Genomic DNA, 14110 nt, shown 5'->3' on the forward strand with positions numbered 1-14110 from the left:
TCTTAGAGAAAAGCTAAGGGAATTTATTAAATAAGGCTTTTGTAAGACTATGATATATCCTTAGAGAAAGGAGATAGAAGAAAGTTTCTACAAACAGAATTTGCAACATAACTCTTCCTCACTGTTTGCTTATATGATAACTCTTTTTAGACTGAAATAAATAGTAAGACACTATTATATGCAATTGATTGTAGAAATACAGAATAATTTAAATTAATTACCTGGGACATAACATTTTAGATATTAAAGGACATTGAATTCTGAGAGAAACATATTCAGATCCTCAAACCTTTGAGCTATTTTTTATATCTTTTGTTTACCTCCACTTTACACAGTGTACCATGCTGCTTGTTTTTCTTTCCTTTTATCTTGAATGATGCTTTGCTAATAAATAGGTATTTTTAAAGTATTCTTTTTGGTTTTTTTTGAGACAGAGTCTCACTCTGTTACCCAGGCTGGTGTGCAGTGGCATGATCTTGGTTCACTGCAGCCTCTGCCTCCCAGGTTCAGGCAATTCTCGTGCTCAGCCTCCCAAGTAGTTGGGATCACAGGCATGCACCACTATGCTCAACTAAATTTTGCATTTTTTGTAGAGACAGGGTTTCACTATGTTGCCCAGGCTGGTCTTGACCCCTGGCCTCAAGTGATCTACTTGCCTCAGCCTCCCTAAGTGCTGGGATTATAGGTGTGAGCCACTGTGCCTGGCCTAAAGTCCTGAAGTATTCTTATGTATGACTATATTATGTCCAGGGGCCCAAAAGTTTTCTTGAGGAACTTACCTCCAATTTTAAATGAGAAATGAATTTTAACAGAATGTAATGAGCAGAAATTTCAGGAATACCTTTTATTCATTAAGGAATACCTGCATGTCTAATCAATGTCGAATTATAATACAAGGTAGCTTCCTTGAATTTTACCTTATGTTTTAGAAACATATAATTTAGAGATTATAAAAGGTCTTAGAAGTGATCAGATACAACCACTTCCTAATGCAGGAATCCCTGACACATCTACTGTATATTTTCAATGGTGGACAATTCTGTATATGTGTGTGTGTGTGTGTGTGTGTGTGTGTGTGTGTGTGTAAATGCATGCCTATTCCAATTCTCCTGTGCAAAACCATATTTGTTATTACTCGTTCTTATTTTGAACCAAAATACATGCTTCTGTATTTTTTTCCCGTTGATCCTGGGACTACCATATGAAGAAATCGGACACTTGTAATCTGTTATGTGCCTATTCTCCATTTTACTAAACTCTTAAGATGTGTTTTTCTATGGCTTAAACATGTTTATTACCTTTATTCCTTTGTATGACTTTTTACTTTTAGCTATTTCTATTTAGAAAATGATCCCTTTAAAATCTCTCTTAATGTTATACTAAAAAATGAACAAAGATTCCAGATGTGATCTAACAAGTTTGTAATAGAAGGGACTATTATTTTCTTTGATTTGAACACCGTTAATGCTTTTCAAAATTTTATAAAGGTTATAATTTAAGATTTTATGTCTCTGTAATTTATTTCTTTTTTAAATTTAGTTTTTGGCCCTATGTTTTTAATTTCATTACATGATGTAATTTTTAGATAAATGTCAAAAATAATTAGGAGTTTTAGTTTAATTCTAGCGTAGTTGTCCTTCTATGGGGGATTGGTTCCAGGATTCACCCCGTACCAAAATCCACGAATGCTCAAGTCTTTTATATACAATGATAGTGTTTACTTATAACCTACACAGGTTCTCCCATATGCTTTAAATCATGTCTAGATTACTTATAATGCCTAATACAGTGTAAATGCTATGTGAATAGTTGTTATGTTGTATTATTTAAGAAGTAATGACAAGAAAAAAAAGACAATATATGTTCAGTACAGGCACAACCATGCTTTTTTTTTTCCTGAATATTTTTGGTTAGTATTTGGTTGAATTCATGAATGCAGAACCCATGGATACAGAGGACCAACTGTGTTTTTATTTAAGTAGAAAATGTTTAAATGTTAAATACTATTTTTTTAGTAAGTACTATAAAATTATTATGATTTAAACTCTTGAAATCAGTAACAGTAGATGGGTAGATAGCATTGGGACGGCTAATTGACAGTTGTAAATTATATATTGAATTTGTGGGTATTCCCTGTTAAAATATTTTCCCATGATACTCTTCCACATGATGTTATAATCAACTGTAATGAAATTCTGTCATTAGAAACTTAGGAAATACTCTCTGGCCTCCAATCTCTGCAGAATATTTTATAGAACACCCACTGGTGTGTGTTCATTTTCTATGCCTGGATGTATTTCTCCTGGGAAATGACAGCTATCTCTCAAATTTCTATGGATTTTCCATATGGAAATCTTAAGTATCAAATATCTTTAGAAAGAAAAAAAAATGTTTAAAGAACATTTTTGCAAACTTTTATTATCCATCATTTGAATAATAGTCTATTCTGAAAATAGCAGCTAAGGTGATCCTGTCAATATATAAGTCAGATCATGTCAATCCTCTGTTCAGAAGTTTCTGGTTTCTGCCCATATCTCAGAATAAAAACTAAAGTCACATCCTTCCCTCTATTCTACTCTTTCCCTTGCCCATTTCCCTCTAATTACACTTGATTCCTTGCTGTTCTTTGTAAGGTGTCAGGTGTGCTCTGCCTGAGCACGTTTACTTTTATTGTTTCTTCTCTGGAATATTCCTTTCTTATATATTGGTATGGTTCACTCTTTTAGCTCTGCCAATCACCTTATCTATGAGATGAGCTAGTATCCTCCACTATTGCGAGCATAGCCACTTTCCTACCCTGTTGTTATTTATTTTTTAAATAGTACTTACTACCTTCTAGCATATTGTATAGTTTACTCCCCTTGCTAGCATGTGAACTCCATGAGGAGCTATGAGAGCAGGAAATTTTATTTTGTTCCTTTATATGTCCCCAGTCCCTGGAACAGTACCTATCAAATATTAATAGTATTCAATAAATATTTCTTGTTGAATGAAGATGCCTTAGATATTGTTTGAAAGAGGCGTGTAGGATATGTTTTCCTAATCATGTATAGCATTATTATATTCTTCGCTGCATGGATTTACTATTATTTTGCAAACTGAATGTACGTACTATTCTCCATCCAAACTAATACCATGTTCACTAAAAGTTGGAAATTGGTGGCAATTGCAGTAGAATAAGAATTTCATTTGAGGTGTGTCTAGAATGATTACTGTCTGACACCATGCTGTAGATTTCTTTTTGTTGATGTTATTATAAGAAATAGGGGAGACAGCATAGTTGATTGAAACTGTTCTTTATTTGTTATTATGATAATAAGTAAAAACCTCAATTTGTTATTATGGAAACTTGATATTGTTTACCTTTACATTGGGGCTTGGATTTTGACTGCAGAGATTTCCTGAGAGATACCTGAGAGATTTCCAACTCAAATCTCTTAGAATGTCTTTGAGTTATGATATGAGTCACAAGTGTTTGAGCTTACTTCTCATTTTGTATCCCTTTGGAGAAAATGATTTAGTTAAATTGATCCTGATCATAGTCTTCGAAGACCTTTTTATTAGCTTGATTGCTTATATAAATATACAAAACATACAGTCATCAAATTTGCTAATTACACACAGTAAATCCTTGACTTTCTTAGCTTCTGCCCAATGAAGTATCTCAAGACAACTACTGTAATTGACAGATTATACAATGTTTGAGAATTGTTAGTCTTTGCTTTACCTGTAGATGAAGAGTGCTGGATCATTCTTATTTCTGGATTTGGCTGGTATGAGATGGTCTTTAGTTGAGATTTTTCAAAAGGCTGACTTATGTAGTTACTAATCTATAACCTCAAATTTTTGTATGGAAAGTTTCTATTTACCGTGCTAGGTTGACTTCATGATGTAATATAAATAGAAATCTGCCAGATAATCCATCTTTAGAGCAATGACATTAGATGGTAACTTTTGCTAGCTATTAACCATGTGCTTTAATTTAAAAATCAGAATATATATGTGTGTGTGTATATATATTTCTCAGTTAGCTTGTTATAATTCTATTTTATTGTTTTCTTTAGGATATTAGCTGCAATGAGATTCAAGTCCTTCCCCAACAAATGGGAAAATTACATTCACTTAGAGAGCTAAATATAAGAAGAAATAATCTTCATGTTTTGCCAGATGGTAAGATGCTCACTATGTTTACTCACATGAATAATAGAGTAACTACGTAAAATTTAATTAACTGTTTTTCTTTTCTGACCAGAATTAGGTGATCTTCCCTTAGTCAAGCTGGATTTCTCTTGTAATAAAGTGACCGAAATTCCAGTTTGTTACAGAAAGCTGCATCATTTACAAGTAATAATTTTGGATAACAATCCATTGCAAGTACCACCAGCACAGGTTTGTAATAAAGATATTATACATATTTCTTCTCATTTTTGTTCATAATTTTATCTGTTTGTGACTGGTAAATCAAAAAGCACCTAAATCAAGAGCTAATTTGTTGCTCGGGCACTGTTGTCTAAAGTTTTTCTGAGCATTGCCTTTTGCATTTTGGTAGAAGTTTTAGCTTAGGCTCTAGGATAGCATTTGGAAAACCTAGATAATAACTTTCTGCTTGTGAAATGATAATTCTGGTTGTTAGTTATTTACAAAAGAGACTCTGAAGTCTCTCTACCTGTTTCCCACTCAGGTATATATCTACTTGGGATTTGTTGTGGGATTGATTGGAGCACATTTTTGGCACTGAGAGATGGAATTATAACAAGAAGAACAAGATACAAGTGGAAAATATTAATTATGACTTTTAGCTTAGTGAGAATTAAATCCATGTGGAATCCTCTAAAATGATAATTAAGGAATAAACTGTAATATAAACCCATAAGGACAAGGATGAAAGAGAAGGAAGAGGACAGTGGGTAAGCGATGTCAATAGATTTTGAAAATGGAAAATAGAATAGTAGAAACTAGTGCCTTTACTTAGATTTCACAAGAGTATTTGGCTGAGGAGCAAGTAGCAGTGAAATGGTACTTTATGCTGTGTGCCCTGGAAGAGAGTTTGCAGACATCCAGAAGAAAGGTTGTCTTTTTCTTCCTACAAAAGTACATTCCACTCATTCCAAAGGGTTTGCCTTTTCTCATTCAACTAAAGGCTGGCTAGAGTGCTGGTAGTAGCTGCTTTAGCAGAATGAAGAAAGCTGAAACTTGTGCCTGCTATGGGAGAAGGCAATCAGAAGCATGTTGATTTACAAATCAAATCTGGGAATGGCTTGAGTATTGGAGGAAACATGCAACTCTGAATGTAGGGATTAAGTACTGAAAACATGATAGTTTGTGGAATATTTAAGGCAGTGCTGTCTGGTAGAACTTTCTGAATGATGGAAATGTTCTGTAACTGACAGTGGTTCAATACTGTAGCCACTTGTTCATGTGGCTGTTGAATGCTTGGAATATAGCTAGTGCAACTAATGAACCAAACTTTACATTTTATTTTAATTTGATTTATTTAAATCTAAATTGCTACAAGTGACTGGTAGCTCCCATATTAAACACCACAGTTCTAAGGTTTACACCCTCAGATTCTTGCCTTCAGCGCCACAGCCACAGACTGTGCCTTACTTGCGTCAGCAGAAGGTCAGAATTTATTCTAAGGAGTAGGTGAATCCTTAGGCTTTCTCCTTTAGCTCAGTGACCAGATGATGACTCACTTCTTGCCTCAGCAGAAGACTGGTATTTACTCTTTAGAGAAGCACTGTCCCACTTGTACTTGCTGTGGTAATAGGTATGTTCTATGTCTGTACCGTCCAATACGGTAGCCATAGTGGCTACTGAGTACTCGAAAGTGTATAGTGTGACAAAAGAACTGAATTTTTAGTTTTATTTTGATTTGATTAATCTACATTTAAATAGACACATGTGGAGCAGAAAACCAAACACCACATGTTCTCACTCATAAGTGGAAGTTGAACAATGAGAACACATGGACAGAGGGAGGGGAATATCACACACTAGGGCCTGTCAGGGGGTGGGTGGCAAGGGGAGGGAGAACATTAGGAGAAATACCTAATGCATGTGGGGCTTAAAATCTGGATGATGGATTGATAGGTACAGCAAACCACCATGGCACATGTATACCTATGTAACAAACCTGTACATTTTGCACATGTATCCCAGTACTTAAAGTAAAATGTGGCTAGTGGTACCCTATTGGACAGTAAAGCTATAAAGGGATTGAACCAGAGTCAGGGGCTCCAGGTACAGCTTATAGCAAGAGTGAGACCCCATACTGAAAACAGTGAATGTTTGCTTGCCGAATGTTGAGACCCTGCAGCTTGGCTCCCAGAATGCTTGCAGCCTGTCTTACATATCTCAGACAGAATTGGTGGATTTCTTCCTTAGTAAAGTAAACTGCGCCAGGAGAAGAGACGTATCTAGGTACTGAACTTTTGGGGTCACCCGATGAAATGGCTAGTCTGTGTCTGATCACCAGATAGGTGGAAGGTCACCATCAGGAAACTTCCCCATGTACACAGAGCTTCCAGTTTGTTTTTTATTATCCCCTTTCAAAATTAACAGATAGATCAGGTGGTAGCTCATGCCTATAATTCCAGTACTTTGGAACCTTGGAAGGCTGAGGTAGGAGGATTGCTTGAACCCAGTAGTTTGAGGCTGCCATGAGCTGTGATCGTGCCACTGTACTCCAGCCTAGACAACAGAGTGATACCCTGTCTTTAAAAAAAAAAAAAAAAACGAAAAAAAAAGGGCTGGGTGTGGTGGCTCACACCTATAGTCCCAGCACTTTGGGAGGCCATGGCAGGCAGATCACCTGAGCTCAGGGGTTTGAGACCACCCTGGGCAATATTGTAAAACCCTGTCTCTACTAAAATACAAAAAATTAGCTGGGTGTGGTAGCGCTCGCCGGTAGTCCTAGCTACTCAGAAGGCTGAGGCACAAGAATCGCTTGAGGCCCAGAGGTGGAGGTTGCAGTGAGTCGAGATTGTGCCACTGCACTCCAGCTTGGGTTACAGAGTAAGACTCTGTCTAAGAAAATAAAAGAAAATGAACAGACACCCACGGATCATTAGACATTGCAAAAATAATCTCTAACATGAAAGACAGAGACCAAAACATGAAAAGGCTTTCATTGAAACAAAAGGGAGCACATTAATTTTTTTGTGTGTATATCCAGAAATATTTGTAAACCATATCTCTGATAAGGAGTTAATAGCCAAAATATATAGGGAACTCATACAGCTCAATAGCAAAAAAATTAATATTAACCCAATTAAAAAATAGGCAAAGGACTTGAATAGGCATTTTTTTCAAAGAAGACATACAAATGACCAACAGCTGTATGTAAAGATGTTTAGCATTTCTGGTCATCAGGGAAATGTCAATCAAAGCCACAATGAGATATTACTTCACACTTGTTAGGATACCTATTATCAAAAAGAAAAGATAACCAGTGTTGGCAAGGATATGGAGAAAAGGAAACTGTTGTACAGTATTGATGGGTATGTAAAATTCTACAGCCATTATGGAAAACAGTATAGAGCTTCCTCAGAAAACTGAAAATAGAGCTACCATATGATATTCCAACCTGTAACCGGGAGACAGGAGCAGGGCTGCAGGGGTGTTCCAAAAACGCTCATTGTTCCCCGATCAGATATGTTTTTTCCAGGTCCTTGGTCTCTTACTTACCCAAAAATGGGGAGGAGACCCAGGTGGTGCGGTGATATTGTTCAAGTAAATATTGAACCCAAAAAGCTTTACGGAAAAGCGATTTATTATGCAGAGAAAGAGAGAGAGAGAGAGAGAGAGAGAGAGAGAGAGAGAGAGAGAGAGAGAGATAGCTCGGTCCCACGCTGTTGTGGGAGGGAATCCAGAGATGGAGTCCCTATAGGTAAGGGAGTAGGAGGGAATTTAACCCCAGAGTTACTCCCACCCCATTCAAGTTCTTGTCCAGTGAGAGGAGCTTTTCCAAACTTCCTCTGGAGTGACTGATCTTTGACTCTGATGCTGGTTTGGCTGCCTGGTTCACAATAGAGGCCCTCCTTCCAAGGGTTTTGGTGGACTTTCTAATAAACAAAGGGAGCTCACCTGGGCTGCCTACCCTTCCCACGTGGGAAAGTTAGACAAAAAACTCTAGGCTCCCAGATGGGAAGGTGAATGGAGGTATGGCACTGGGAAGTTCTTGCCTTTAACCATGCCCCTTGTGGACCTGGGAAGAAAAGTTAACATAGTCCTTTAATCCCACTTCTGGGTATATATCTGTAAGAGATAGAAAAACAAACCAAACTGTTTTTCCAGTCTAACCCTCAATACAGAATACTTCACTTCTGGTCACCAAAATGTGTGGAGATTTCTTCACACTACCAAGCAGTTCTCCAGCAGACATTGACTGGGTGTCCTATAATTCAATTCAATTCTGACGCTACCTGGAATCAACATCAGATCCCATAGGTTAAGAGCTCAGTCCCACAGACTGCTCTTCTATACTTCTGACTGAACAGCTATGAATTCAGGTTCTCATGACCCCCTCCTCAGATTCAATTAATTTACTAGAGTGGTTCACAGAACTCAGGGAAACACTTTACTTACTATTGCTAATTTATTACAAAGTATACAAATGAATAGCCAGATGGAAGAGATGGATAGGACAAGGTATGTGAGAGGGTGTGTCAACTGAAGGGGTAGAGAGGGCTTGATCCCTTTCTTCCCCATCGTAAGGGTCATGGCTGATACCCCTATAACAAAAAACAAGTAAACAAGATAAAAGGATAAAAAATTTATTTGATATAGTTTTATGTAACACTGGAGCCTTCGGAATGCGGACCCAAAGATATAGAGAAAGTTAACTGACTTATGCTTAGATTCAACTGAGACTGGGACAGTGATGTAAAAATGTGATTGGACGAAAAAAAAAAAAAGAGTATAAGCTAATGGTAATAGTTGGAATGGGAGAATCTAGCAAGGCCTTTTCTTGGCGTCTCTGTTGTAGCATTTGTTCCTCCTGCATATAGGATAGGACTCCTCTGGAATAAGGGTTTTAATTTCTTTATGGCCAGTGGTTACACAGAAAGGTAGGGGAAGCTTAGAGTAATATTTTTAGTCTTTATGGCTTGCTTTGGAAAAAAAGGGGTTCTAGTACCTATGACTGGCCTTGGGGAAGAGAAATTCTTGTTTCTATGACTTGCCCCTGGTGAGAATGAGTAGGTTAGAGACAGGGGCTCTGGAGAAAGTCAGAGAAAAACTTTGCCTCTGAGGCTGCTTCTGAGGCTTTCATTTTGGTGTATTGTTTTCTGAGACTCAACGAAGCTTCCATGCCCTCTTCGGTCACACCACCTTGTAGGCATCTCCACGTGTTTAGCAATTTGTAAGCTTTCCGAACCCTGTCCTCTTGGTTTTTATGGAGGCTTCGTTGAGGAGGCATGATTGGTTACAGCATTGATCATTGATGATCAACTCAACTTTCAGCCCTTCTCTGGTTCCTGGAGGTGAGAGAGGTAGGACTGAGAGTTTCAACTCTCTTATCCCATGGTTGGTTTTCCTGGCAGTCAGGCCCCTATCTTGTGGCTATCCAGGAGCTCCCAGCCACCAGTCATTTATTAGTGTACAAAAGGATACTTATCACTTAAGAGATTGTGTAGGAGTTTTAGGAGCTGTGTGTAGGAAACAGGAGCAAGACCAAGTATACATTCCTTACAAATTACAATATCCAAAGGAAATGGAATCAGGATCTTAAAGAAATAATCTGCACTCCCATGTTCATTGGATTATTCATTACAGTCAATATATGGAAACAACCTATATGTCTGTCAACTGATAAATGAATAAAGAAAATATAGTGTGTGTTGAGGGGGTGAAGATGTGTCTGTGTGTAATGCAATATTATTTAGCCTTAGGAAAAGAAGGAAATCCTGTCATTTGCAACAACATGGATGAAACTTGAGAACATTATGCTAACTGAAATAAACCAGACACAGGAAGATAAATGCTGCACTATCTGACGTATATATAGATTAAAAAAAAATAAAAAGTTGAACTCATAGTGACAGAGAGTAGAATGGTGGTTATCAGGGGCTGAGGGGTGTGATAAAGGGAAGATTTTAAATGATACCATCCTTCAGTTATAAGATGAATAAGTACTGGAGACCTATCATATAGCATGATGATAATAGTCAATAATATTGTATACTAAAAATTTGTTCAGATAATTGAACTGAAGTGTTCTCACGACACATGCAAACAAGGTAACTATATGAGGTGATGGGCATGTTAATTAGCTTGGCTGTGGAAATCATTTCACAATGTATACTACAGTTGATCCTTGAACAACATGGGTGTTAGGGGCATTGACCCCCACATACCATAAAAATCCATGTATAACTTTGGACTCTTAAAAAACTTAGCTACTAGTAACCTACTGTTGACTGGAAGGCTTATGGATAACATAAACAGTTGTCTAACACATATTTTGTATGTTACATGTTATTTACTGTATTATTACAATCAAGTAAGCTAGAGAAAAGCAAATGTTATTAAGAAAATCCTAAGGAAGAGAAAATATATTTACTATTTGCTAAGTGGAAGTTGATCATTATAAAAATCTCAAGGTCTTCATGTTGAACAGGGCTGAAGAGGAGGAAAAGGAGGGTTTGGTCTAGTTATCTCAGGAGTGGCAGAGGTGGAAGAAAATCCATGTATAATGGACCTGCACAGTTCAAACTTGTGTTGTTCAAGGGTCAACTGTATATCAAAGCATCACATTGTACACCTTAAATATAAACAATTTTTATTTGTCACTCATACTTTAATGAAGCTGGAGGAAAAAAAAAAGAGGAAAAATAGAGCATATTCATAGGAGTGCCAATCAGAATGACTTTCTAGCAGCAGCCGTGGAAGCTGCCAGATGTTGGAATGATACCTTTGAGGACTAAGAGAATATTTTCAACGTTCTACACTCAAACTATTATCAAATGTGAGGTAGAGAAAGGTTTCAAACATGCAAGGTCTTAGAAATTTTAACTCCCATGTACCCTTTCTTAGGATGCTAGCAGAGGGTGTAATATACCAAAGTGAGGGAGTAAACTAAAAAAAGAGGAATTCATCATGTCTGAGATTGACAGCTATGTATAGGCCTAGTAAGCAGCAGTCNTGGTCACTAAGTGAATGCTAGGAAGTGACAGAGAGGGGTCATAGAGATAACCTTTGTATGAGGCTTCTCCACAGAAACAGAGCCAATAGGATGTGAGACAGAGAGACAGAAAGGAGGGAGGGAGGGAGGGAAGGAAGGAAGGAAGGAAAAGAGGGAAGGAGGGAGGGAGGGACTTGATGTGTTTGTTCACATGGAGAGATGTTTTATAGTTCTGTCAAAGTCAAGATGAGTTTATAATAGGCATATAGAACATTTTTCAAAAGAGAGAGAAAGGAAGGAAGGACAGAAAAAGAAAGAAAGAGAGGACTTAATGTGTTTGTCCACATGGAGAGGTGTTTTACAGATATGTCAAAGTCAAGAATGAATTTATAATAGGCATATAGAAAATTTTCCAAAGGAAAAAATGGGGCCATAAATTACTTTAGAAAAAACAAAAACTTATAGGAGAAAGGAAATGTAATCCTATTACTCTGCAGAGTTTATCTGTGAATATTTTCTTGGTCATAATTTAAATACTGGATTTTGATTTAGTGAAAAATTGGGACATAGCTATAAAAGCAGACATTTATATAGTACTTACTGTGTTATAGACATTGTTGAAAATGCCTTACATATATTGAACTCATTTAATTCTTATATTAACCCTGTAAAACATGTACTGTCATTATCCTCATTTTACATATAAGGAAACAGGCATAGGAGTTAAATGACTTGTTCAAGGTCCCATTGCTAGCATGGGTTACAGCCAGGATTCAACCTAATGCAGCATGACTCCAGAGTCCATGCTTTTAATCACTATGTTATGCTTCTGCAGAGAGAAGTATTTTATGTGAATTGATAGGAAGTGGGGAGGCTGGGATGGTGGTGGTGGTGTGGTTAATGTAAGAAATCCAAGTTCTCATCTTCCTTAGTGAGACTCCAGTGAATCTACAATTGAAAAATTTAAAACAAGTAGCAGAAGTATGTTATTTATAAATATGAAGGCAAATAGCAGAAATTCAACTAAAAGAGTTTAAAGTGGGAATTCGGTCTTAGAGATTGAAAGTAGAATGGGCTGGGCACTGTGGTTCATGCCTGTAATCCCAGCACTTTGGGAGGCAGAGATGGGAGGATCCCTTGAACCTAAGAGTTCAAGAACAGCCTGCGCAACATAGTGGGACCCTGCCTCTGCAAAATATAAAAAAGATTAGCCGGGCATGGTGGTGCATGCCTGTAGTCCCATCCCAGCTAATCCTGGAGGATCACTTGAGCCCAAGATGTCAAGGCTGCAGTGAGCCATGTTTGCGCCACTGCACCCCAGCCTGGGCAACAGAATGAGACGCTGTTTTCCCAAAAAAAAAGAGAGAAGTAGAATTGAGGATTATGTCTTGTCAGCTTTGTAATTATTTTTGAGTTTTAAAAACTGCGTACATGAAGTACTATGATAAAAAGTTAAAATATACAAAAGGGAATGATTTACCAGATCTTAATTTGGTAATTAAGATAAATTTTTGTTTGGCTTGGACATATAATAGGATACTATCTCAGGCATTTTAATTTTAGTACATTTTAGTTGATAATATTTAATATTAATAATTTGTAATAGAAAATTAATTAATATTTAGCACATTTAATTGGTAATTAATATATTTCTATTCTAATAACTCAAAAGTTTTAATTTTCTTTTTAAATTAAATTTTTCAGTGGTCAAGACAGACCTAGTATCTGTTAGAATTATCTAAGAGACGTTCTTTCTTTTGACCTGGAATGATAATTGCTTTTTAATGTTCTTGCCTTACTGTTTTCTTTGTTGATTTTTTGCACATGAGGTAAGCTTCTGTGAACCCATAAAATGTTATATTTTTTATTAGAATTTCGGGAAATATTTATTTGCTGTCACTCAGTGACTGTAATTAACCGCGGTAAAACTAACTTACAGTTTTCTTACCTCTTATTTATAGTGTTTTTACACAGAATATCTTTGTTCACATAGTATTTTATTCCTCATTATTCATTTTCTCTATAGCCAATGAAAGTAATTTCTAGGATACTATTCTGGTTGAATTGACCATTGTTTTCTTTTATTATGTTAATCTTACCAGCGTATCTTTCAAGAAATTCATTTTTCCTATATTTACATTTTTTAATATTAGCCTTTTTCCAGTGTTTATGCCAAACTTCTTGATGAGATTACTTTAAAGAAGACAAAAAATTAGCTGAGTGTGGTGGCGTACACCTGTAATCCCAGCTACTCAGGAGGCTGAGGTAGGAGAATTGTTTGAACCCAGGAGGTGGAGGTTGCAGTGAGCCGAGATTGTGCCATTGTATTCCAGCCTGGGTGACAGGGCGAGACTGTCTCAAAAACAGAAAAAAAAAGAAAAAAGAAAAGAATTCCATAGATTAGTTATTCTTTTCTTACCGTTCCAATGAATATATTTCTTTTCAGTTTTTTGAATAAAGAACGCTTTTATGAGTTGTAAACTTTATATTGTTTAATAGTTTGTACATTCTGCTTTTAACAACAAAACTCCAGTGAAATACCAAAAAATTAACTTTTTAAAATAAGAACAGAGATGGCAATAGAACTTTAGCTGGTATCAGCGTTGTCAGATTTTTCCACCTGGTGTCAGAAGTACATTATTTAAATATGCAAAATATCAATCAAGATTGTGATGTCTCAATGTAATTTGAGACTATTGACTGAAAATGATAGACATCATTTATATTTGGAACTATATAGTTAAATTGCCTTTATTTTTTATTCACAGATATGTTTAAAGGGTAAAGTGCACATATTTAAATACTTAAATATTCAAGCATGTTGCAGAATGGATAAGAAACCAGATTCCCTGGATCTTCCATCATTGAGTAAACGGATGCCCTCCCAGCCTCTCACAGACAGGTAATGTAAGATTCTTACAGTTTCATTTGATGATTGCTGTGTTCTCTTGTTATAAAAGATACTTATGAATCTTGAGTGTTCTG

The 14110-nt window shown here is 36.5% G+C and overlaps 1 protein-coding gene across 5 annotated transcripts in view; it reads left to right on the forward strand.

Annotated features, from left to right (window-relative positions):
- Positions 1 to 14110, forward strand: part of LRCH2 (leucine rich repeats and calponin homology domain containing 2) — a 103501-nt gene that overhangs the window by 36483 nt on the left and 52908 nt on the right. For all 5 annotated transcript variants that reach the window (XM_017514703.2, XM_017514704.2, XM_017514701.2 and 2 more), the window contains exons 4-6: positions 4065 to 4170; positions 4253 to 4389; positions 13894 to 14027. In XM_017514703.2, coding sequence (XP_017370192.1) covers positions 4065 to 4170; positions 4253 to 4389; positions 13894 to 14027 — 377 coding nt within the window. The remainder of the gene's footprint in view (positions 1 to 4064; positions 4171 to 4252; positions 4390 to 13893; positions 14028 to 14110) is intronic.

The sequence above is a fragment of the Cebus imitator genome, unplaced genomic scaffold (genome assembly GCF_001604975.1).
Source record: "Cebus imitator isolate Cc_AM_T3 unplaced genomic scaffold, Cebus_imitator-1.0 Scaffold535, whole genome shotgun sequence".
In the NCBI taxonomy this organism is placed as follows: Eukaryota; Metazoa; Chordata; class Mammalia; order Primates; family Cebidae; genus Cebus; species Cebus imitator.